Source organism: Eschscholzia californica, unplaced genomic scaffold, assembly GCF_041429995.1.
Source record: "Eschscholzia californica isolate CP2 unplaced genomic scaffold, dmEscCali1.0.p SCAF_1, whole genome shotgun sequence".
Classification (NCBI taxonomy): Eukaryota; Viridiplantae; Streptophyta; class Magnoliopsida; order Ranunculales; family Papaveraceae; genus Eschscholzia; species Eschscholzia californica.
In genome coordinates this window covers 59,383,212-59,408,714 of record NW_028238198.1, presented here as the reverse complement: position 1 = coordinate 59,408,714, position 25,503 = coordinate 59,383,212, and the positions used below count along the sequence as shown (strand labels likewise).

At 35.6% G+C, this 25,503-nt stretch overlaps 1 protein-coding gene and 3 long non-coding RNA genes across 9 annotated transcripts; 2 read left to right on the top strand and 2 right to left on the bottom strand.

Moving 5' to 3' along the window:
* Nucleotides 1-1,176: 1,176 nt before the first annotated feature.
* Nucleotides 1,177-5,699, top strand: LOC147567897 (uncharacterized). The gene is made up of 3 exons (XR_015230898.1): nt 1,177-1,235; nt 5,280-5,356; nt 5,593-5,699. It is a non-coding gene; the product is annotated as an uncharacterized LOC147567897 (long non-coding RNA).
* LOC147567896 (uncharacterized) lies at nt 4,079-18,989 on the bottom strand. Its single transcript, XR_015230899.1, has 2 exons — nt 17,195-18,989; nt 4,079-5,116 (listed from the first exon to the last, which is right to left on the bottom strand). It is a non-coding gene; the product is annotated as an uncharacterized LOC147567896 (long non-coding RNA).
* Nucleotides 11,925-24,148, top strand: LOC147567895 (uncharacterized). The gene is made up of 3 exons (XR_015230897.1): nt 11,925-12,077; nt 20,085-20,274; nt 23,670-24,148. It is a non-coding gene; the product is annotated as an uncharacterized LOC147567895 (long non-coding RNA).
* On the bottom strand, nt 19,729-25,420 carry LOC147567894 (uncharacterized). 6 transcript variants are annotated; one of them, XM_086654401.1, is made up of 9 exons: nt 25,309-25,420; nt 25,057-25,159; nt 24,917-24,977; nt 24,679-24,824; nt 24,307-24,422; nt 21,275-21,376; nt 21,097-21,171; nt 20,891-21,013; nt 19,729-19,983 (listed from the first exon to the last, which is right to left on the bottom strand). In XM_086654401.1, the coding sequence occupies exons 2-9, from the start codon at nt 25,103-25,105 to the stop codon at nt 19,852-19,854; spliced, it is 804 nt and encodes a 267-aa protein (XP_086510527.1). In that variant the 5' UTR covers nt 25,106-25,159; nt 25,309-25,420; the 3' UTR covers nt 19,729-19,851. The 6 variants fall into 6 exon arrangements, with proteins under 6 accessions (XP_086510527.1, XP_086510525.1, XP_086510526.1 ...); XM_086654399.1 differs by having other exon boundaries at nt 24,307-24,434; nt 25,309-25,408; XM_086654400.1 differs by having other exon boundaries at nt 24,307-24,434; nt 25,057-25,125; nt 25,309-25,408.
* Nucleotides 25,421-25,503: the final 83 nt, after the last annotated feature.

Genomic DNA, 25,503 nt, shown 5'->3' with positions numbered 1-25,503 from the left:
GTGGGAATATGAAAAATTGGAAACCCCATACTATGCTCAGTTGGATCTTACTGTTATCGTCAGTTGTGGTTGTGCTAATGTCTACAGAACCCTCACGATTATGTAAATACCCACTTCAAGTTGGATATGGGAAAGAAATTTGAGTCAAACCGAACTTGAAAACGAACCGTTGAAACTAGTTAAAACCGAAGGGTTTGGTGAAAATGTCAGCTACATGATCAGCAAAGCGAACGTGAGTTGTCTAAATAAAAGCACTTTAAACTTTCTCACAAACAAAGTTGCAATCGAGTTTGATGTACTTTGTCTATTCGTGGAAGTTAGGATAAGCAGCAATATCTAAAGCAGCATGACTGTCAAAAAAATATAAAACAGTTTTGGAATCGAAATTCTAAGGGCCTAAAATAGGTATTTAAACCATTAGAGCTCCACAATGAGACTAGCTAGAGCCTGATGAAGTAATTGTTGGTTGGATGATGGAGAAACTATCCCAATCAGAATCACTGAAGCCCAAATGTGTGAGAAAAGTATTTCAATCACAGGAAAATTGCATGATTGAGGTTCCCTTCCAAATGTGGTATAACTCTAGTTGTTACATCTATATGTGTTGGACGTGGATGTTGCATAATTTCACTGAGATAATCATCGAAAGCGCAATACCTAGGCTCGTAACCGTAATATGAAAATTGAACCGGGAAGACAACAGAAGGATCATCTACCAGTGTACAATTTCTAAACAACTTTGAACGTTGTTCTATAAGAAGTGGACTTGGTTTTGTTTCGAAGAGACGAGAATAATGAAAAATATCTAAGGTGTATTTGTTAGTATTTTTAATACTAATAACTTATGTAGACTAATATATGTATTAATTACATAATACATGTTATTTCACTTAAGGGTCCCAAAAGGTGATCTAATCGATTTATACATTATGGACCAGAAAATATCAGTTTGAAGTGTGGGGAGCATATTATCAATATGTCATGTGTGGAGCCCTCAAAAGTAATTATCAAAGAATAATGAGCTCTTTAATAATTACTTGGGTAACTGCTAGTAACCACTTATGCAGTTCCCATTTTATTTAAGGAAAATCCCTAAACCAGAGAATAAAGACGTGATTTTCCCAACTCCCATTTGGAGAAATCAGAAACAACGTCAATTCTCAAGGTTTAGAAGATCATGTCCAAATTATAAGGGTAACACAGAAATCTGCTATATCTTCAAGTTATGGATTCGGGTAAGTACCTACAACCTTTTACATCTCTTTAATTTATTAAATAGAGATCTTGGGTTATTTTCATTATTTGTGTTATTCATAATTTATATGCATGAGTATTGAAATTCCATCAAGTGGTATCAGAGCCTTTGTTTGGATTCATGGGATGTTTAAAGTAATTTTATTCATCAGTTTTGTGTTGAATTTTAATTTAACATAAAATATCAGGAGATTTTCGTTGGTTTAAATCCTTTAATGTTGGGTAGTTGTTATTTCTTATTTTTTTTAAAACAAATCTCGTAGAAATCTTTTCAATTTTTTTGTTTTTTGATTATCTTTATTAAGAAGTTTGTTTCAAAGATAATTTTTGGGAGTTCTAATTTTGAAAAGATTGCCAGTAACTACTTTTCATATTTGTAACTACTTTTTGATGGGATTAGATTTTCTTTATGATATTCCAAAGATTTCTATCTTAGGTTTCTGTTGGATTATCTTCTTAGGTTTCTGTCGGGAGAGATAAAATATAAGTAGTTATTATTTCCTTATTTCCCTCTCCCATAATTTTTGTGTTGAATATTAATTAGTTAACAAATATTTTAGGTAGAAATGTTGATTATATATTTTAATTTTGGAAAGTGGTTGTTTAGGTACAAATTTTATTCATAATAACTAAAAAAGCAGATATCTTTTTCTATTATCTAAAAGCTTAAAATAATAACTAAAAAAAGCAAATTTTATTGGTAATGACACATAAAGCTTAAAATAATATAGATAATTAGTAAAAAGGTCATTTTATATTTTTCTCATTCCAAAACTGCCCTTACTCTTTACAACTTATTTTCTCTCTAGAAACCCCAAAATTTAGGGTTTTGCTTCTTCTTCGTCTTCTCTTTCTCTGGTTCTTCTTCTTCGAATTCTGAAATCAACAAACTCGAACATTGGAGAATCATCTGCTTCTTTGGTTGAAAAATGAAAACAAAACGTAGAGAAAAAAGAGAAGATATGGTTTAGGGTTTGTGTTGATGGAAGCTTTTAATTCTAGAAAGGCATAGATCGGTTTAGGGGGGTTTTTCTTTTTGCAGCTAAATTCTGAAGAACAAAGGTAAATACTGAGTCCTCATAACTTATCTAATCAATCAAATAAGTAAGAAAACTTTTTGATTGAACCAGTTTGTTAATTCATTGTTATTCATTGTTAATGGAAGTTTTTAATTCCAAAAAGGCATATATTGGTTTGGGGTTTTTTTTGTAGCTAAATTCTGAAAAAGAAAGGTAAATACTGAGTCCTCGTAACTTATCTAATCAATCAAATAAGAACAAGAAAACCTTTTGATTGAATCAGTTTGTTAATTCATTGTTATTTTATTTGTAGTTAGAGAATGTGAAATTAGATGGGAGCCCAGCGTTTGGATTGGGAATGAGAGCCTCAATTCTCTTCCAGTTGATCAAATTGGTGGAAATTTCATTATTAGAATCGAACTTCATTAAGGGGAGAACAAAATTGGGCATGATTAAGAAACAAACCGGTTTTTTTTTTGGGTTTTTTATGGAACAATTCTTATACTGTTACATGTGAGCATGAATTCACCCATTTTCATTAACCATCAAGGTTAGAAGTTTTAGGGAATAATGGATCCTCAATGTTGTTGTTTTAGAATTTGTGAGATGTTTATTCATTGTCTTGATTGGTGAGGTTGGCTTCTTCATATCTTTCTTGTTCTGGTCTGGGTATATTAATGGTCAGAGGTTTTAACAAAATGATCTGGCATAATGAAGTTATTTTTTCATCTAATTCTAACTGTGAAGGACTATCCTGGAGACATAAAAGTTGGTTATTAGTTTCTTTTCTATTATTCTTCACACTATTCTTATAAGCTGCCACCATATTGATTGCTACTTGTACACGAATGTAGGAGATAGGTGGAGTTGCTAGATCCTAGTTCTAAAGTAACAGAAACCGACAGTCATAAAGCATGAATATGTGATTTAGCTTATCTTGCTTAAAAAGTATAAGATGCAAATCATTCCACTGCTATTGGGTGGGATGGGCCTAGAAAGTTTCCTAAATAGGTCTACACCCGCAAGTGCACGGGTGTCAAGTTGTAAATTTCGGTAAGACCGGTTCGTTCCTGAGAGACTAAGTCAAACTCAAATTCTAACCTTAAAACTATTATGTCTTCAAAAAGTGGTTTGATTGGTAATATGATTCAAATAATAAAAAAATAGCAATTAAACTTTAAATAACACTTAAGTTGATATTCAGAAAAGGGGAACCTAGGGTTTTCGAATCCATCCATATAATCAATTCTAAGTATGAGGTATTTGCATTAGTTAATCAATTTTCCATTTAACTCGGGTTTTATAACATTAATGGTATAAAATCCGGAATATATCATCGTTTAAAAGCAATTAAGAATTTAAAATATAGGAAATTTATTCTACAAATTGATTAACTTACATATAAATCATAATAGTAAAACTAATTTTAGACTTCATCTAAACCCTAGATAGACAAGATTTAGCTAATCATGCTGGAGGAGATAAACATTTAAATTTATATAAGTAAAAGAGTAAGAAAACTTAACTTTTTCGCTATTTCCAAACCAAACAGGGCCTTAGGGAAATGATTTCCTTCTGTTTTTCCCAGAATTCTGCCGAACGCACCCTCAGGGAAAACGATTTTCTCGTCTTCCCGGAAATGGATTCCCTGTGAGAAAATTATTTTCTCACCTTCTCCAATTCTCTTTCTCTCTCTAACTTTCTGTTTTTATCTTTCTCTTCTCACTCTTTCTATTTTCTCTTAATAGCAACAGTAAAAGAACAATGAACATGACCAAGTCGATACGAATTAAAGAAGAAGAAAAAGATTGAAACTTTGTTTCTTTTAATCTTTTCCTCTCTATACAATCTCTCTCTCTACTGTAATCTCTCTCTCTCTCACACAAAGAAGGAGATAACAAAAATAGAAAAAGAAAAATGCAAAAGAAAACGAATGAGATGATGATGGCTCCTTAACCGAATTGTTTTTGTCTCTCTCTCTAAACCTTTTTCTAGTTCTTAGCCGTGGAGGAGAAAAAATGGTGTTTCTTCTTGTCAGTCGTGGAGAGATAATCCCCCCTACTCTCACTCTCTGTGTCTATATAGAAAAATAATTGTGATCCTTCCTTCTGTCTAACCGAGGATCTCTTCTCTCTCTAACTTCCATTTTCAGCCGAATCTTCTCTTACCATCTTTGTCTTTCGGTTTCTCTATTTGAAGGAAAGTTTGAAAAACATCCCTTTCCCTCACTAGAATCTCCAACTTTCAATCTTATTCTTTCCTTCTCTGTATTCGAATTCTCCTCATCTTTAGCTACCTTTCTCTTATTAAAAACTTACCTTTCTCTCACCTGAATAAGATAAGAAGAGGAGAGAAAGTATCACAGCTTGGACCCGATCAATCACGTCACGTGTTGGCTGTCGAGTGGAAGTCATAGGCGCCGATTTCATGCATCGCAGCCGGATGATACGAGTTTCAACACAGTCTTAGACTTAACCCACGCGTCAATGAAATGAAGATGACTGTTGGATCTGAATGGACGCGCAATTGAGACTATTTTTCTCGACTTGTGACCAATAGTGTACCGAAATATGAATTCCCTCTCTTGATTTGCGCCAAGTGTTACCACATCATCTGTGTTGACTTCTGGTCAACGGATTTAAAACACAACTTTAACCCGTCCTAGTTTTTGCATCCGGACTCCGATTTGACTTCTGTTTTTAGCATTGAGTTTGTCAAGGACTCTACTTTCACGCGAGCACTAATATTGACCAGAATACCCTTTTCATTAAAATGACCAAAATGCCCCTACATCAATTTCTTCCGATTTCGTCTATTTTTCACATTGCCCCCTGTAAAGACACCTGAGAAAGAAAATCAAATAATTCATCAAAGTAACCACTCGAAATGGGCTAACTGGCCCGAGTTAAGAGATTAAGATGGGACATTTTCATGTCTCATCAGTGGAGTTTCGTACATCTCTTTCAATGTCTTATCCATTAATCTCATTTTTTGGTTGTTTTGTAGGAAGTATGCCGACAAATATAAAGCTCCAATGAACTAACCTAGGATCCTTCTCAAAATGGAACACAAACTACAATCAAGTGAGTATTGAATCATTATTCAGTCTCATTGTTGATCTTTGTTATCGTTCATGAATGCATTAGTAATTGTAAATTGTAATGATCAACTAAATATCCTATCTACTTCTCAAAAAATATTCTTTTATTATTGATGAGTGATGTTCAATATGACTACAAAGGTAATTGTTGATGCGTCTGTCTTAGTCTTTTCTATTATAATACGGCACTGTCTAAAGTCTTTGAGTATGTTGATGCAGAAATTCACAGTGCAAACCGAATAATGGAGGAAAGTTGTTGATGCAACAACAACTACTATCCGGAGTAGATAAATGGGAGAGTTGCTGAGAGATGTGGGTCAATGGACAAACAACTCTTTGATGGTGGATATTCTGGTTTCCGCCCTTCACCATTAACGCACGATGATTTTGAAAATGGATTTGACAGTGGAAAAAAGAAAGGCTCTGGAATTCGAATGTTCGGCAACTTGTGGAAGAAAAAGGGTCACAAATAAGCAACTTCAGTATCTTAGTGACTGCATTTTTTATTTGTTTCCTATCTCGCTTACTTTTTTTTAAGGTTCTGAAAACATTTTGCAATAGCATATCTAGTTTTTATTGTATTGTTCTGATTCGAAGAATGGTACTTTTGTCTGTAAGAATTTAGTTTATCAGGATATTTCTTGTTATTTTGTCGAATCATCAAAACAACTTCAATAGCTTGTTATTTTGCAGTGAAAATTTTGAATAATTTGATGCATCAACCATTTGAGCTGGACCGAGTGGTTCGAACACCCCAATAATTTATATTCTCGATATGCAAATCGAGTTTGCAGGATATGCAAATCGTGTTTGCAATCTATATTTTACAAACACAATTTGCAGTTTACATTATGCAAACACATATTTGGAGATCAGATTGTTGCAAACACGTTTGCAGAACAGATTGTTGCAAACACGTTTGCAGAACAGATTTTTGCAAACACGTTTGCATAACAGATTGTTGCAAACACATTTGCAGAAAAACGTAAAGGAAAAAAACGTCGTTTTTTTCTGGATTTTTTTTAAAAAAAAAAAGTATTGAAAGTGGATCTTGTTAGAAAGCTAATGAAAATCATTTCTAAATATATAATTTTTATAGAAATCCGACATCTCAAACAAAAGTTATATCGATTTAAAATTTACAAAAAAATAAAAGAATTTAGTTACACAAAATGACAAAAAGGGGTATTTTAGTATTTGCACACTTTTTTACCTAAATAATAATTTTCAAATGTTTTGTGCTTTTCTACTCATTTTCAATATTATTTTGACCTTTCTAGAAATCAGCCCCTTTAATTTCTCCCTTCCATAGTCTCTGTTACTCGGTTCTTTACAGAGAAATTTAAGTATCATTTTCTCCTGACATGAGTTTTCATTAAATCAAAATGTTTAGAGAATATTAGGATACCATTAGAATTGCTTTAGATACTCGAGTAGATAAAGGTTATCAAGCAATATTTTGTTGTTCACCCTGACAAAATGGTTATTCCATTTTATATTTCATCTCTGGTTATGTTTATTTGTTAGTACTTAGAATTTGGAGAGCCCACAACTCCTCATTAATAATGGATAATAAATAAAATATTTACCGAGGGTGCCTAGAAGAACTTTTGACAGGGTGACTATAGTATTTGGTAGGGTGCCTATAGCAGCTGGTAGGGTGCCTATAGCAGCTGGTAGGGCGCCTATAGCAGCTGGTAGGCGCCTATTGTATTTAGTAGGGTGCTATAGTATTTGGTAGGGTGCCTATATTATTTGGTAGGGTGTCTACAGTATATGGCAGGGCACCTATAGCACCAGGTGTTAATAGTTTTAGCCTTTTAGGGCGCCTTTAGCCGTTAGTGTGGGTGCTAGTAACATTAATTTTGGATGCATGTGACATCATATTTGGGCACCTATAGACCTCACATCAATGTACTTATTTTATTTGTAATGCATGAATTGTGAGTTATTGTTGAATGCCTTAATTGGTTGTTTGAAGGCACCACCACAAGTTTTTAATATTACATAATGCACATATGAATTTTTGGTTTATCATTAATTATGGTAATTTGACGATGATTTCATGCATATGTGTCATTTGGATTATTTAAACTTTAGTGGATGTAATATCTATGTTGATATTTGTTTCATAAGTAATTAGAATCATGATTAAGTGCTTATATGTCAATAATCATTAAACATAAGGTTAGGCTATTGATTAATCTTGCACAAAATATTATGATTTTAATTTTTGTCAAAAATTTAGATGATTATTGCATTAATTATGGGATTGAACTGACATGTCACCAAAGTGACCTTTGTTGGGTAAAATACCATAGTTGGTGTAGATAAACATATCTTAGTCCATGTGAAGTGATCGGCCCAAAGGAAGGTTACTTTGACAGGTCTAAAGGAAGCCTCAAATTGCCTTATGACTAAGATATGTGGTATATTTAGGTGTCATGCGAGTATTGTGTTCGTCCAAAGAAAGGCACAACACTTGACAGATCTTGTATCAATATCAGAGAGTATCACTAGTAAGTTACTATCTTTGTCCAAAGACTAGGTAGTAATGTTACACTTGATACCTTAAAATGGGCCCACAGATTGCAATATTTGTTCAATTGCTATTTTTTTGCATGATTATATTGAACTCTAATATGAGCATGTGTGGTTTATTGTCTTTTGTATTTAGTGTCATCTATATCTTCCAACATGAACAACATTCTGGTGCTTAACGGCACTAACTTTAAGGAATGAAAGAAGTGGATATCTTAAAATGGGTCCACAGATTGCAATATTTGTTCAATTGCTATTTTTTTGCATGATTATATTGAAACTCTAGGTAGTAATGTTACACTTGATATCTTAAAATGGGCCCACAGATTGCAATATTTGTTCAATTGCTATTTTTTTGCATGATTATATTGAACTCTAATATGAGCATGTGTGGTTTATTGTCTTTTGTATTTAGTGTCATCTATATCTTCCAACATGAATAACATTCTGGTGCTTAACGGCACTAACTTTAAGGAATGAAAGAAGTGGATCTTGACATTGCTCTTAGGATGGATCACCCAATGCCTCTGTCCAGCTCAAGTACTTCTGAACAGAAGGTTGCTATGGAAAAGTGGGAGAGATCTGATCGGATGAGTCTGATGATCATGCAAAACTCAATTCCAGACTCGATAAGCAGTGGACTGACTAAGGAGAGCATAAAAGAGTTCCTCAAACAACTTTCTGATCATTTTTCAGCGAGTGGGAAAGTGGACACAAGCGCTGCATTATCTAAGCTTGTCACCATGTGATATAACGGTAAGGGGAACATAAGGGAGTGTACATTATGGATATGTCTAACCTGGTGACCAAACTCAGGGAACTAAGACTTGTATTGTCTGAAGACATAATTGTTCATTTGGTTCTCATATCTCGTCCTGCTCAGTATACCACACTTAAGATCTCCTATAATTTGCAGAAGGAGAAGTGGAGCTTGAACGAGCTCATTGCACATTGTGTTTAGGAAGAAGATATGATTAACCGGGAAAAGATAGAAGGTGCTCACCTAGCATCAACTTTAGGAGTAAAAAGGTTGAATAAGCGAAAGAAGGATAAAGTTATAGCAAACACAATAACTTCACAAGATAAAGGCAAAAGAAAATTGGACTCAAGACATTCCTGCTTCTTTTGCAAAAGGACGAGTGTTGTGAAGAACATGTGTTATGAATACGCCGCTTGGCGTGCTAAGATAGGTTTGCCTCCACTATTGAACGCCCATTGATGGTAAGAGATACATCTTTGTGGGTTGAAGAACAACTTTGTAATGGAAGCAATAGGTGTTTTCTTTATTTAAAGTTCAATTGTGTACTAGTTGTTATTTGAATTTAGAAGAAACTTTTCATATACCGTCGTTCAGACGGAACTAATTTTTATTTTATTTTTCACAAATTTGGTTTTAATTGTTCATTTTGATTTAGATCATTAGTACTTCTCTAAATTCTAATACTGTGGATTCTGATACTTAATTGATTAAAGATATATGATCAAACACCATAAAGGCGAATGTGGAGTCAGTCAAAGATATTTGTGGTTCATTCCCTATTTCCCTTAGGTATCGTGGAATGGCAAACATTATCTTGTCTGCTTCAAAAGTGACTCAGCATATTAGGAATACCTTTACTGGAAACAGTTTTATCGCCAAACAGTCTTTCATTTTAATCAGGGAACTCTAAGTTCGTCGAGGATGTTAATTACAGTGGGAGTAATCAAAATAAAGGGATTGTGTTTGAAGACGGGTATACAAATATTCGTCCTGGAGTCACGACTGACAATAATCAAATTGTTTTTCGTTACAATTATTGTTCAGCCTGTGAATTAAAGTATTTGATCAGATACAATCATATTGGTTAATCCCACATTTGGTGAAAACTTTTTTCTCATACTAGTTAATGAAGCACCTCTAAAAGAAACTGAGGAATAGCTAGAGAAATATGGTTGACATTAACGACCTTGAATTAAGGAACCACTTAGGAGATCCACTATGACTTTGTTGTCTATCTTAATAAGCACAATTATGACTTAAAGTTCGAAGTATTTAACTTCTCTTAGTGAAGCCAAAATGAGCTCAAAATCTGATGACTGGATTGAGGTCATGAAATGAGAGTGGAAGTCTATGGACGACATTAATATTAAAATCTTGTCGAGTTACTTGTAGGGCGAGATCAATTGGTTGTAAATGAATTTACGAAACCAAAAAGAATTCAGAAGGTAACATCAAAAGATATAAAGCACGTCTAGTCGTCAATGACTTTACTCATAAGGGAAGAATAAACTTCGAAGAGGTATTCTCGCCTGACATTACGAAGAATTCTCTAAGCCTAGTAAATTGTACAGAAATTTCGATGAAGTCATACCTCTTTCGGTTTTATGAAGAAAATACCATCGATCAGTGCATATATCTCAGGATCAGTGGGAGCGAATTTATGATCTTCGAACTGTATGTAGGTGTTATTCTACTAGCAAAATGATATAGGCTTGTACCACTAGATCAAGGTCTTTCATGTTTTAGGTATCCAGATAGACCAAGTTGGCTCTAAAGACACTCTTAGTCTTTCTCAAAAGGCCTACATCGCTAAATTTCTCCGTCGTTATGACATGGAGAAATGTTCACTAGGAGATACGTCAGTGGATAAAGGCGATAAGTTTAGTTTGCTCCAACTATTGAAGTTCGATATTGAAAACAAGGAAACTGAGACAATCCCAAACTCGTTTGTGGTTGGTAGTCTCATGCATGCGCAAGTTTGTACATGTACGGATTTGGCACTTATTGAAACAATGTTTGGTAGATATCTAAGTAACCCAGGCCTAGACCGTTGAAAGTTCATCTAGAGAGTTATGAGATAACTGCAAGGAGCAAAAGATTACATGCTCACTATGGAGGAGAACCGATCATATAGAGATCATGGGTTACTCCGATGCGGATTTGCTGGTTATCTTTATTGTATGAAATCCAGATCAGATTATATTTTTGTTGTGGTTGGAAGGGTTTATTATTGGGAAGTGTAAAACAATCCCTTATGACATTCTCGACCACGAAAGCAGAGTTTTTAGCATGCTTTCAAGCATCAATCATGCAATTTGGCTTTGATTTTTTGGTATCCATTGAGCAATTAGGCAGCTAAGTTGTACTTAAAGAACAACAGAAGCTTTTCAAAGTCCAAATACATTGTTATTCAGTACCTTCTGGTAAAAGATAACATTCAGAGTCTTTTGGTATCCATTGAGCACATTGACACAAGTTCTAATATGGTGAACCACTCACTAAAGGTTTACCGCCTAAAGTTTTCCATGAGTATGTGGTTTATATCGGGATTCTAGGATCCCATTGATTAGTGGCAGTTTGTTGTCTTTTTCAGATCTATTTGGTTGTGCTCACTGGACATGTTTTGCTTTTGTATTGATCTTACATTGTTTCTGAAGTTATGTATTTTTTGATGCTCTGAACATAAGGATATCAACTTTCTATTAAGGACACCATTGGGAGAAAGTTGGACTCTGTGGAGTCACTGGATTAGTTGGAAATAGACATGTTTTAGATCATAATTGGATGCAATTTCCGTGCTACACATCCACACTTGAAAGGTTTAGTCATAAACAAATGCGACGAACGCCGTTTTGATCCCTTGCTAATGTGATTAATGAACCAGATTGTACGTGATATTTGAAGTCGTGAAATAACAATTTTTGTGCACGCTAAGGTTCTTGTATTATATAACTCAGGAAACATATAAAGTCCAAGTGGGAGATTGTTAGTATTTTTAATACTAATAACTTATGTGGACTAATATATGTATTAATTACATAATACATGTTATTTCACTTAAGGGTCCCCAAAAGGTGATCTAATCGATTTATACATTATCGACCATAAAATATCAGTTTGAAGTGTGGGGAGCATATTATTAATATGTCATGTGTAGAGCCCTCAAAAGTAATTATCAAAGAATAATGGGCTCTTTAATAATTACTTGGGTAACTGCTAGTAACCACTTAGGCAGTTCCCATTTTATTTTGGGCAAATCCCTAAACCAGAGAATAGAGACGTGATTTTCCCAAACCCCATTTTGAGAAATCAGAAACAACGTCAATTCTCAAGGTTTAGAAGATCTTGTCCAAATTATAAGGGTAACACAGAAATCTGTTGTATATTCAAGTTGTGGATTCGGGTAAGTACCTACAACCCTTTACATCTCTTTAATTCATCAAATAGAGATCTTGGGTTATTTTCATTATTTGTGTTATTCATAATTTATATGCATGAGTATTGAAATTCCATCAGTATTTTCTTTGACAAACGAAAGATCTATTGCTATGAACACTAAACCATCTCTGTTTCTTAAGGCTATCGACGAAATTCCACATTTATAACCTATTTGTTTGGCCTATTAGACATGAATTTGAGGGCTTCTAGACTCTAGTTTTGATAAAACAGAGGCAGAGTAGTGTTGGAAATATAGGGTTGGATCAATGAAAATCTTATCACTCACAAAAACCAAAAACAGAGTTTGATGTGTCATGGTATGGAGGCCACTGCCTTGAAAGTGATTTCGGTACAACCTCGGTGCAAATTGTATGATTCCGAACACTTCCCAAGGATTTACCACATCTTCCACTGCACTGAAGAAGACAATATTGGAGAAGCAGAAAATCGACTTCGATATTTAGTTGAAGATGAATCCTTCTTAGTAGTTGTGTCTTTTTCTCTTCTGGTTTTGATCTTATTTATAGACCAAGTAAACCCTATTAGGGTTTCCCAGAAAACGTGGAGAAGAATAAGGAAGTCGTGAGATTTGAGGTTATCTGTTACTTGTTCCACAAGGAAACAAATAATAGAGTTTTAGAAATAATAAATACCAAAAAGTATTTATTTTATTCTAAATTCCCCCAAACTCCAGAACTCCCAAACCCAACCCGACCCGCCTTGGTCAGACCGACTATTCTCCTCAAGTGGGACTATCAGACGTAACGGCTTTGGAAGCCATTTATCCAACAATCCCCCACTAAAGGATTACAAAGACTTCTAAATACCGAGCCTAAGTGGGACATGTACTTAAGTGTTCAATATCTTTCGATTTGAATTGACACATAGTGAAGTGGGGCAACAACAAGAATAAAACAACCAAGTGAAATGATTCTTGAACTTGGAGATTCTTAGTTGAGACCCCCACAACACATACGATACCCGGTGACTTTCTACGTTCTCCGCGATTCGTTCATGTTCATTTAGTAGGCCCTGAACATACCTTGGGTCTAATGAGTTTTTAAGAAGACTGTTGTATGTCTTCCATAGAAGGCGGCCTTCAACCCTCGGGCTCACGTAGGTGATTTCTTTAAGTCTACCTCAGTGTAGACAATGACCCCTCACTCGGGTGATGAAATCATTAAGAACTTTGGAAAGTTCATCCTCATCATCATCAGCAGCTATATATCCATATAGTCCGTCTCAATAGGACCACCATTATGGTAATGGATATATCAGCTATCGGTGCATTCATCAAGTCCTTCTCAATAGGACCACCACAAGGGCTATAAATGCATTAAGAACTTTTATAAGTTCATCCTCACATTATCGGCAACTATGTGTCCATCGAGTCCGTCTCTGTATGACCGCCATAAAGGTTATGAACACATTCATTAATCGGTGCATTCATCAAGTCCGTCTCAATAGGACCACCACGAAGGGATATGAATGCATTAAGAGCTTCATGCTCAACCTTAGGTCCAACTCTGACTTGCTCAACGAAGCTCTGTACTCAGCTAGCTCTGCTCCACCCTATAGGAGTAAGAGATCAGCCACACAGGCTTTATCTCATCTATCTCGACGTCTCGAGAATCAATCTCCTCGTGAAGCCTTTCGGAAGTGGGTCTGTCAATTTATGGTCAGATCACACATCCTTTAGAGCTATCGCACAATACTTCAGCTTACGCTCTACTGCAACTTGCCGTATCCGGATGTGTCTCATTTCGCCATTGTGCACATTATCCTTTGATATCACAATGTTCGCATGTGAGTTACTATGAAAGGAGATATAACATCATCTCCTTCCCCCACTGTGATACGTCTTCCTAAAAAAACTTCTCAACCACTCAACATCCTGACCTACCTAGTCAAAAGCAATAAATCCAGACTCCATAGTATAGCGCATTGTGCATGTCAGTTTGTAAGACTTCAATGCCACAACACCTCCACCAAAGATAAGATTATATAACCACTAGCTTGAACAAACTTCATCGTTGTTAATTACTCAGTTGGCATCACAATAACCTTCCAAAGCTGCAGAAAAATTACTTTACTGCAAACATTAGGTTAATAATGCCTCTTAAGTACTTAAGCAAGCGATGAAGAACATTTTAGAGTTCCTTACTAGGGTTATGAGTATATCTAATGAGTCTGTTAACCGCAATGACAAAATCAGGTTAAGTGTAATTTATCAAGAACATCACATTTCTCATGATCTTAACATACTTTGGTTAGGAAAAACATATTCATTCTTAACTAGAGCTATGTCAAGGTCAAATGGAGTTCTCGCGTGTGTCACATTAAACGAGTTGAACTTTCTTAATGTCTGTTAACACAAGGAGATTGACTTAGAGAGATGACATTTGGGTTTTTCTTGAACTTAACCCCCAAGAAGTCATTTTCCTCTCCTAAGTCCTCTATCTCAAACTTAGATGACTTAAAGGTTTTGACCTCATTCACATTATCTCCATTGGCACCAAAGATAAGCATGTCATCAACACACAAATAAATGATGACATGTCTAAACTCACACTGTTTGAATATACACACGACTCTGAGTTATTCACAGTGAAGTCATGCTTAACATGGTATCATCGAGTTTTTCATACCATTTCTTAGGTGCATGTTATAGACCATAGAAAGACTTATTCAGTCTACACACCTTACTCTCCTGACCAGGGATCACAAATCCCTCGGGCTGAGACTTATAAACACATAAATCTCCTTATCTAGGTCTTCATTTAAGAAGGTTGTCTTTACATCCATTTAATATGTTACTACATCATGTAGGACAACCAACGCAATGAGAGACCTCATCGTAGTAATTTTGGTCACTAGAGAGTAAGAGTCGAAGTAGTCAAGTCTCTCTACCTGTGTAAAACCTGTAATCACTAGTTTGGTTTTATACTTATCTATGGTCTCATCGAGCCTTATTAGCACGAGAAATAGACATCTCATCAACAGATATCTATATTGTCAAATACCCATAATTATACTGTTTTAGAATGAACACACGATTCAAAGTTATTCACAGTAAAACTACTACTCAATAGGGTATTATCAAATTTCTTATGACATTCCCTGGGTGTCTGTTCCAGACCATGTGAGGACTTCTTCAGTCTACGCATCTTACTCCCTTGACCACTGACCACAAACCTCTCAAGTTGAAACATGTAAGTTTCCTAGTAAGGTCTCTAATTAAGAATGTTGTCTTGACATCCACTTGCTGGATCACTAAGTCATTCAAGACAACCAAGACAACCAAGACAAAGAGTAACCTAACAGTTGTGATTTTTTGGTCAAAGGAGTGTAAGTATCAAAGTAGTTAAGTCCTTCACTCTCTGTAAAGCCTCTATTTACAGGTCAAGCCTTACATGTTTTTATGGTCCCGGCTAGTCTTAGCCTTCTCTTAAGCAACCATTTACAACTAATGGATTTACACCCTTAGGTAAGACAGCCAGTTCCCAAGTGTGATTAACTAAGATAGAGTCTAGCTCACTCTTCATGACCTCTTTCCACATGCTTTAATTTACTGAAGTCATGACCTCATGATAAGTTTTTGGGTCTGTCTCAATTAAGAAACTAGACACAAACTGATCATTCAGCCAGTCTAAACTTGCAGAAGCAGAAAAGCAGTGACGGAGTCAGAGCCTCATGATAGAGTCTAGCTCACTTTTCATGACCTATTTCCACAAGCTTTCATCTACTAAAGTTATGGTCTCATGATAAGTCTTTGGGTCAGTTTCAATTAAGAAACTAGACACAAACTGATCATTCAGCCAGTCTACACCTTCAGATAGAATAACAGTGGAAAAGTCAGGCAAAGTTTTTCTCTATCCTACGTCTCTTACATTTCCTAAGTTCTGATCCGTCTTAGGTGTCATCAATGGCAGAACTAGAGGGAGGCATACTATTTGACATCTCAACATGCAAAGGTATGCTCAGTAAGTGACTTATCATGCAAGGGAACATTCTCAATAGACAGTTTCAAAAGAAACACATGCTCAAAACATTCAACATCTTTAGATTCTATCATAACATTATCGTCCATCATGAATCTATATGCAACACTGTTATGAGCATAACCAACAAAACCAGAATCAATAGTTTTGGTCTAACAGTGACTTTCCCAAAGTCAGGCCTACCAACTTTTGTTAGACACCCCCACACTCTTAAAATTTCAAGTTAGGTGTGATACCCTTCCAGAATTCAAGAGTGTTTTGTCTAACACCTTTATGAGGTACCATGTTCAACACATGGAAGGCGGATACATTCGCCTTCCCCCACAGGTCCTCTGGTAGTCCTGCCTAAAAGCATGACATTCTTCATGTTCTTAAGTGTCATCGTATCCATTTTAGATACACCATTTTGTTGTGGCTTATAAGGGGCACTAAGTTCATGAATTATGCAATCTTTCTCACAGAAAGTCTTAAGGGTGTTAGAGCTATACTCACCACCCCTATTTGATCTAGACCTTTTCTAATTTCCTGTCCAGTTGGTTGTCTACATCAACCTTATATTTCAGAAACACCTCTTTTGCTACATCTTATGCCCAAGGAGGTACTCTCTCGTGTACCTATAGTAATTATCTATGAAGTACCTCTTACCTCCATTCTTTGCTAGGCAATACTTGATGTCAGCTAAGTCTCTGAATGCACTAGTTCTAACAATTCTATCATTCTAGTTGTGACATGCTTAAAAGGTGAATAACATATTTAGGTTTTACAGAAACATGTCATCTAGTGTGATCATCAAGATCGTCTACACTAATATGTTCACCAGGTTTTAGTTTCTCAATATAAACATAATTAACATGTTCTAGCTTTTATACATACCGGATATCTAGTGTGATCATCAAGATCGTCTACACTTACGAGTCCATTCTTATTGAAAAGCAAAGTTAATCATGTTCTGATCTACAGTGTCACACATCAAAAAGATATGACAAGACTAGTGATCTTATCATGCACAATTTCAAGAATTGCTAGCAAATATTAGAGAATACTCACAATACTTTAACTAATATTAAATGGAACGAGGTACCTTTAGATGGTTGTCCTAGCTCCAAGAGGGTTCACGGACACACCCAGCCTAGATATCCAGCTCTGATCCCTTCTCGATTGGCCTTCACTGTCTGATGTTTGCCAATCTCTCATTACCACAATGTAAGAGATGTTATCTTCGTTTAACATAAACAAGTTTCCCCTTATCAGTGGAGATATTAATCCCTTTAGCACGAAATAGTTTCTCTACAACAAAGTAATCTTCATCTTCTTCCGAACGAAAAGCTTCAGACAAGCTTTCTCTCTAGAGAATTTTTGTCTAAAACAAACTCAGACAACATGGAAGCTAAACAAAGATATACCATAATTCATTAGCCTAATAATGAGTGTAAGTGTGAGAAAACTCCCTTTTTTCGTCTCTATTGGGAAACCCGAGAGGTGGTGGAAAACACTTCAAAGGTCAGTTGACCTCCCTCCAGCAGACAATCAGGTTCCTATAGTAGTAAACAAAGGTGCCCCTCAGCAGGAATTGCTTTCCCAACAGCGATGGTTGAGTTTTCCCATGGTAGAAGATTGAAATTCCCTTTAGGAAGGAATCTTCTTCTCTGTTTCTAACAAATACCACCATGAAAGTTAAATCTGAGCATTCTATCTCTAAGATTAAACATAGAAACAAAAATCAGATCAAGGGATAGATTAATGTAAAGGAGGCGATCGGAAACCCTGAATTTCCGGCCAAGAGAATATACGCATTTGTTCCTGAACTCTCAAATTCTTGTCGTTGATACTCTAGACCAGTCCGGCTAGATTCAACCCTTTCGCTGCCTTTACCGTTTAAGAAAGACCGGCGTCGATCACCTGAAGTTAGGCTGACAATCCCGTGTGATGTTAGCTTCTCCGATTGTAAAGACGATTTAGAGTCGTCCATGGTAAGAATTCAAGTCGGAGAAATTAACGATTGGAATTTCTGAGTTAAGAAGACCTTTGACTCCAATCTTGTGACTGTCGAGTTCTTGATTTCTTGAAGAACCGACATAATGATGATCTGTCATGGGGGTTTCAACAACTGGAATAATATCACATTGCTTTAGTTATTTTCTTGTTGAATTTTCTGCTACTGAATTTTCCATTGCTGGATTTTTCTCTTTCTAGATTCTTCACAATAAATATAGAAGCAGTATATAGCCATTAGAAACTCAAAACCAGATTTGAGCACAAAGAAAGCTTTAATCCCAATTCCCACGACCTTCTTCCTCTGAGTGATGATGCTATTTATTACCACTGGTATAAACTCTTTCTCTCTCTCTAAGATAATAAAAAGGTGATGAATGAGGTTCACTATATTATCAAATAAAGAGATAAGGTACAACAACTGCCCTAGAAATTAACCAGCTTTCTTTAAACCCCCTTTCTTAACAACCAAACTAGCACCAACGAATTTGCTTGAAGTTAAAGTTCAAACCGAACATCCCTACGGTAAATCAAAATCAAACAGAAACCCGAGGGGTTAGTTAGGTTCATCAACCATTCTTCTCTTTCTTCTTCCTCCCGTTGATTAAATAATAATTCCATTGATCAAGGAAATCACTTTCAAATTGTTGGAAATATAGGGTTGGATCAATGAAAATCTTATCACTCACAAAAACCAAAAACAGAGTTTGATGTGTCATGGTATGGAGGCCACTGCCTTGAAAGTGATTTCGGTACAACCTCGGTGCAAATTGTATGATTCCGAACACTTCCCAAGGATTTACCACATCTACCATCTTCCACTGCACTGAAGAAGACAATATTGGAACTTCGATATTTAGTTGAAGATGAATCCTTCTTAGTAGTTGTGTCTTTTTCTCTTCTGGTTTTGATCTTATTTATAGACCAAGTAAACCCTATTAGGGTTTCCCAGAAAACGTGGAGAAGAATAAGGAAGTCGTCAGATTTGAGGTTATCTGTTACTTGTTCCACAAGGAAACAAATAATAGAGTTTTAGAAATAATAAATACCAAAAAGTATTTATTTTATTCTAAATTCCCCCAAACTCCAGAACTCCCAAACCCAACCCGACCCGCCTTGGTCAGACCGACTATTCTCCTCAAGTGGGACTATCGGACGTAACGGCTTTGGAAGCCATTTATCCAACAAGTAGTTCATTAGCTAGCAGTGAATTACCATTTTTGCGCAATACAAGTTGCAGGTAAGAGCTTCTGAATGCAAGGATTCTAGCTTCTAATCTAAGTTGTAAAGGCAGTGGCGAGTCTCCACCACTGGCTGACCCATGACTCGCCCATTTATACTTTCCTGACGACCTTGTATTTGAACAAGAACCCCCCTTAAGGCAAACGGAGACACCTCGAACCTAATTCATAACCACCAAAAGTTTGCTTCATAGTGGCTTATTTTTGCCCTCATTTGCTTGCATCATATCACTTTAGTTACTCTTGAGAGATCACTTTTGGTTTTGGGTATAAAAGGCCAGCCCTTTGAGAAACTAACGTGTTCCATTGTCATGTAAGTAAATCAAACCCGTCTTTTATTGTAGGAAATCTATTACCATAAAATATGAGCATAGACGAAGAATAGATGATAAGATAATCTTGTACATACCAAGTGTTTAACTTTTTAAGTGCATATCAAATAGTTGATTACTTATTCAAATAAGTTAAGAAAACACTCTTGAACTATCCTCCCTAACTAAAGAAGTTAAGAAAACATAAGCCTCGTTATGGTTGGACTTCCATTCTTAGCTTCGTCTTCTTTGGTTATGTTATTAGCCAACGAGATCGGAACTAAACAGAGACCTTTGCTTCGGATATCTTTCTTTTCTGCTCGACCCTGCAAATGACAAGAAATCAATATTTCTTTTTCAAATCTATCTGACATATATATTTGTATAATGCTGAATGGTACGCTAATCACGTTTTATCTTGTTTCAGTTATTTTTTTCTACATATCATAACAGTGAAAATTGTTACGACTTACGAATATAAGCAAATGGATCCAGGCTCGTCACTGTAGCAGGTAGACACAGGTATGCTAAGTAGGGCACCAAGTGCCCATGGGCACCTCGCACTCGGGTGGTTCAGATCAGGTATTGCGGCTTCGGGCCTCTCTCCCACCCTATATGTACGTAAACTCTTCTCAATAAGATAACTTTTGGGGCGTTTGTCTTCTATAGCAATGGGAGCCTCCCTTTTCTTTGATCTTCAAGAACAGATGTTTAACACCAAGTGGTCGTCTTTTTCTATTATTAATATTATTTCTTATTTTAGTACATGTTAGTAGTCTAGTGGGGACCCAAATATTTGGGAGGCCCGAAGCAGAGGTAAAACTTGGGGGCCCTATACAGTCATGATAAACAAAAAAATCCAATTGTACCTGGAGGAAGATTTAAACCATTGACTTCTTCCGCAAGATCTAAACTCTTAACCAATAAGCTACAACTTAAATATGTCATAAATTTGTTTAAAATATAATTATTATTTCGAAAATGGACATGCAAATTCAGGACATGAAGCTCTTAACTACGTTGGGGCTCAAAGCTATGTCGCCCCTGCATGTTACTCCTGTGGTAAACAACTAACTAAGTAGAATCTGTAATGTAAGTATGTTGCCTTGATAGAAAGATCTTATGAGAACATGGGGTTTAGACTTGGCCTTGGGCCTTTTGGACCTCAATATGGGAATTGAACCACCATTAATAGCAAAAAGATAATGAGATGATATTAATGGCTTAATTTACCTGAGGAAGTTGAAGTTGATGAAATCTGGGATCTCTGAAGTAAGGATTACTCAGATTTTTTATCTTTTCATGCATTATTCTTATATATTTAGCAGCATCCTCCAGTGCAGAAGCTGTGTCCGTCTAATTAGATGTTAAAACAAATGTTAATAGAAATTAAAAAATTCATTAGTAAAATGATGAATGTCAAGCTTTCGTAATCTAACCTTGCCATAAGGATTAACCAGGTTTTGAAGAATTGCTGCTTTATCTGCTATCCTGTGGCTCTTCTTCACTGGCACCTGCATATTATGCCCCTCATTCATATTAAATAAATATATTTTTGTATTTCCTTTTATTTTCCTATTTATTTTAGTAAAAGTAAAAAATTTGATAAATAGTTACTTTCTCGGTTGGGGGTGCTTTTGGAAATACGAGCGAGCGTTTGTCTTCTAGGAATATGGGACCCTTTCTTTTCTTCGATCTCTCAAGAGGTGAATATTTGTTCTGCATCAACGGAAATTCTTCTTTTTTAATTGTCTTTTTTCTCTCCTTTGAAGCATCAATAAACACAAAGGAAGAAAATTGATAATAAAAGTGTAAGTTAATTTGAAAAATTTAATGAAAATAAAAATCGATATAAGCATTAATCTAGAAACAAAAATTCTATTCATCCCTCCTTTTTGGTTCCTCTCTCAGCCTTCTGCTGATTTGACAACATATCGCTGGAGTATGTTTTCTCACCATTCTCTCTCCAATTGTTCCACACTCAAGTAATATGTCATCGCATCAGCAGAGGACAGGGGAAGGGACCAAAATATAGGGATGAATAAAATTTCTCATCTAAAAATGACCATTGTTTGTTTCTAGTAATAGAAGTGGTCATTGTTTACTTTACAAAACCATAACACTTGGAAGAAAATTTTGTGCATCTCTTAATTTGAGGAACCAAAGCCAAACAGTCAAAATGAGTCATCTATTAATTTGCGGCCAGACTCTAAGAACATATCCAATGCAAAACTTAAAAAAAAATCTAATTGACTTATGTCTTAAGTCTCAATTGAGATTCTCTTTCTTATATAGCTAAATTAAGTGGCTTTAATTTAAGTCCTTCTCCAATGCAACACTCAGAAAAACCCTAATAGTTACACATGTCACACATACATTTAATAGGAAAAAATAGTTGAGAAAGAAAGGTTTTCTATTGGTCTGAAAATTAAATTTGATGACTAAGACACTTACGACTCTCTGAAGAGATCTCAAAAACTCAAAAATAGAGTTTGTAATTGAGACATCTGAAAATTAAATGCTTTCACATCATCTTAAGATCTCAATTGAGTTTTGCATTGGAGAGGTTATTTTCTATTAAAAAAAATCTAAAGTCCTAGGTGACAGCTAAGATTTTAAGATTGAGTCTTGCATTGGAGATGCTCTAAACAGACACATTTTGGGACCCGATAGACAACTTTTTATTGTATTGGTCAATATATTTGAGGGACTTTTTTGTTAAATAACACGATTACGTTGCATCCATCACTAATTATTTTAATAGAACTGTTAATTTGGGGCCATACTCTAAACCAAACACATTTTGGGACTCAGTAACCAACATCTCTCTAGACAACTTTGTTACTATATTGGTCAATATATTTGAAGGGAGTGTTTTTTTAAATAACACGATTACATTGCCTTCGTAGCTTTTTTTTTTTTTTTTTTGTTGAAAGATTGCCTTCGTAGCTTTGATACATCAAATGAATGTATTCATAACTTCCATTACTATTTTAATAGGACTCCTAAATGCCTTACACCTACCTTGTATGCTAGTATACCTTAAATAACCCAATTCAATAAATCAAGGATTCCACCTCCATTGGGAATCAAACTTGAGACCTTAAGGATTTTGGAATACATGCACTACCAACTGAGTTGTTAGTCGTTGGCTATTTGATAGGACCTTAACCTCTCTAAACATAATATGGAAATCTGGAGGGTATAAACCAAGTTTTGTGGCCTCATAAACATATTTGATGTTATAAATTGTACTTATAGATAATTAATGCGGGTCAATGTTTTGGGGAAACAAGAAAAATTTATGGACTTCTTTCACCATATACAGATTCGTCGGATGGCGATTCTAGTCGGAGCTCTTTCTCGTCGCATCTTCATCTCTCTCTCTCCCCCTCTCTCTCTCTCTCTCCCTCCCTCCCTCCTCTCTCTCTCTCTCTCTCCCTCCCTCGCTCTTTCTGTAAAACCAGATGAAGCGTTTGCTTCTACTATACAAGGGCTTTGGCGAAAAGGGCCGTCCCCTTTGCTGGAACAGAAAAGAGAGAAGAATGAAAAGAAAAAATGTAAGAGAGAACAGAAAGAGGAAAGAAGAGAGAGGGAGAGAAGAAGAGTGATGACAACAGAATTTGGTGGTGGAGGTGTCGCGGAAATTGATGGTGGCACTGTTGTTAATTATGGTGGGGGGAGGGAAAAATGAAGAAGAAACTACAACGATAATTGAGGGTGGGTGGGTATTTAGAGGAAACAAAAGACTACTAAATTTTTTTTTCATACACAAAAATTTATACCTCGAAAAATTTCTTTGTTTCTCCGAAACAACGGCCTTAATCTCAATTAACTAGATATCTAGAGGGTAGTTTATTCTTTTTTCACTTATTGGACTCATTATTTAGTCATTTCATTACAATTTAGTTTTAATTATACTAATCAATAATATGGGTCACTTTTAAGTAAGTAATCAATTATTAATGATAATTACTAGTGATACAATTCGAAAATTTTTGATATTGTGCAGCTCAAGTAGGGTTGTGCCAACCAGTGTGTTGCACCATGAGTTGCAAGCTATTGATGTTGGCCTTGATTTGGCCTTCACTCATGGGTATGAGAGTGTGGTGGTAGCTACTGACTCTAAGAATGCTGACTCTAAGAATGCTTATGACCTGTTCACCAAATGTGGAGTTGTACCACCATGCATGGCAGTCCATGAGAGTGGAGGAGAACTAATAACAATATAGGCAGGTTCAAGTTGTGTAGCTTGGAGTATGTCTTCGCTCACTTGTTGTCGGGAGACAAAGGTGTTGTTGGTGTAGATATTTTATCAGCTGGGGAATTGAGTATTGATATGCAGCATATTGCCACAAATTGGGGATTGATAGGAAGCATCTCAAGTGAAGATGCTCGAGGATAATTAGCTCTTTCAGTTTATTGTTGGTTGTCATATATTTGTGGAATTATATGTTTCGTTTGGGTTGTTTGTATGGTGTGCCTTTAGGGTGTGACTTCTGTCCTGTGGTTTGTTATTTTGCTTGGGTTATATTAGCTACTTCTTTGTGAGAGTTCTGACTCCCTATGTCTGCTAATATATCAAAAAAGAAAAATTACATTTCGAGAAAAAAGAAGTATAAAGTTAAGGTAATTTAATTATAACTTACGGCTTGATTATTTTCGAGTGAAAACCCATCGGGAGGATATTGCGGCTGTGAAACAGCGTTCACGTTGTAGATAGGCATTGATGAAGTACTACTACCTCCAGCAGTAAGAGAAGAAGCTGAAAACAGACCTGTTTGTCATTAAAATATTGTACAATCGATAAAATGGCAAACTTGGGTAATTCAGTGATAGTCTACTCGAAAAAATAAGCCCAAATGTAAGAGCGGACAGTCCCATTTCGCCCAACCAATCAAGAAAGGAAAACAGGAGGGGAAATGTCAGTTCGAATTTCGTCCCATTTTTTCGAGTTGACAAACAATCATTTCTGTTTGTTAAATGTTTCATATTATGGAGTAGTGTTTTAATCAAGAAACCTGAGAGATTAAGATGGGTAAGAGATGGAGGAGGAGGAGGAATATCAACGGTCGATAATGGAGAAAAACTGCCTAAGTATTGATCGTTAGTAAGCTGTGACTCTCTAAAGAAATTGTAGTAATTGCTTCCATATGCCCCGTCAGCTCTGTCAACAAAAATTGGTAAAAGAGAACGTGAAACTGATGAGAGAAAAAATGAACCAAACTTGTTCATTGTAATTCAAATTTAATGGCATACACAGAAGCGTCTGAAGTTATCATTTGAATGTCCTCATCGTTGTTGTTGTTGTTGATGTTTCCTGCATTTTTAATAAGCAAAATGAGCAAACTTTAAAGAGAATTAGAAAGATGGAGATTGATTATTAGGTTAACAATTACCAAAGTTGCAGGCTTGGGAAGATAAAGTTGGATAGAATGAGTTGTTCATTCTTAAGAACTGAAGATTCTCTGTGAAAATAAGTAATGAAACCGATAGTATGATCTATAAAATTCAAACAAAACGTTAACATGAAACTGATCTTCAACTAGATAAAGGGTTACAAAAGATAAACCATTTCTGACTGAGATTGAAACAAATTTCATGCATGAAGGTATTTTTATTGAGAAACAATTTTTACAGTATTAACAAACCTCTGTTTCAGAAAACTTGATCAACTAGAACTAGAATAATCTTCTTCTTCTCTTTCTTCATATTTTTACAGAAACTAATGAATTTATTGAGCAATTGTACGGATTCTAAAATGAAAAAAATAAAGGAGACAAAAGAAATTGATTAAATAATAATAGAAAGATTAATGGAACTTTTTCTGTTTGATTTCGCTTTCA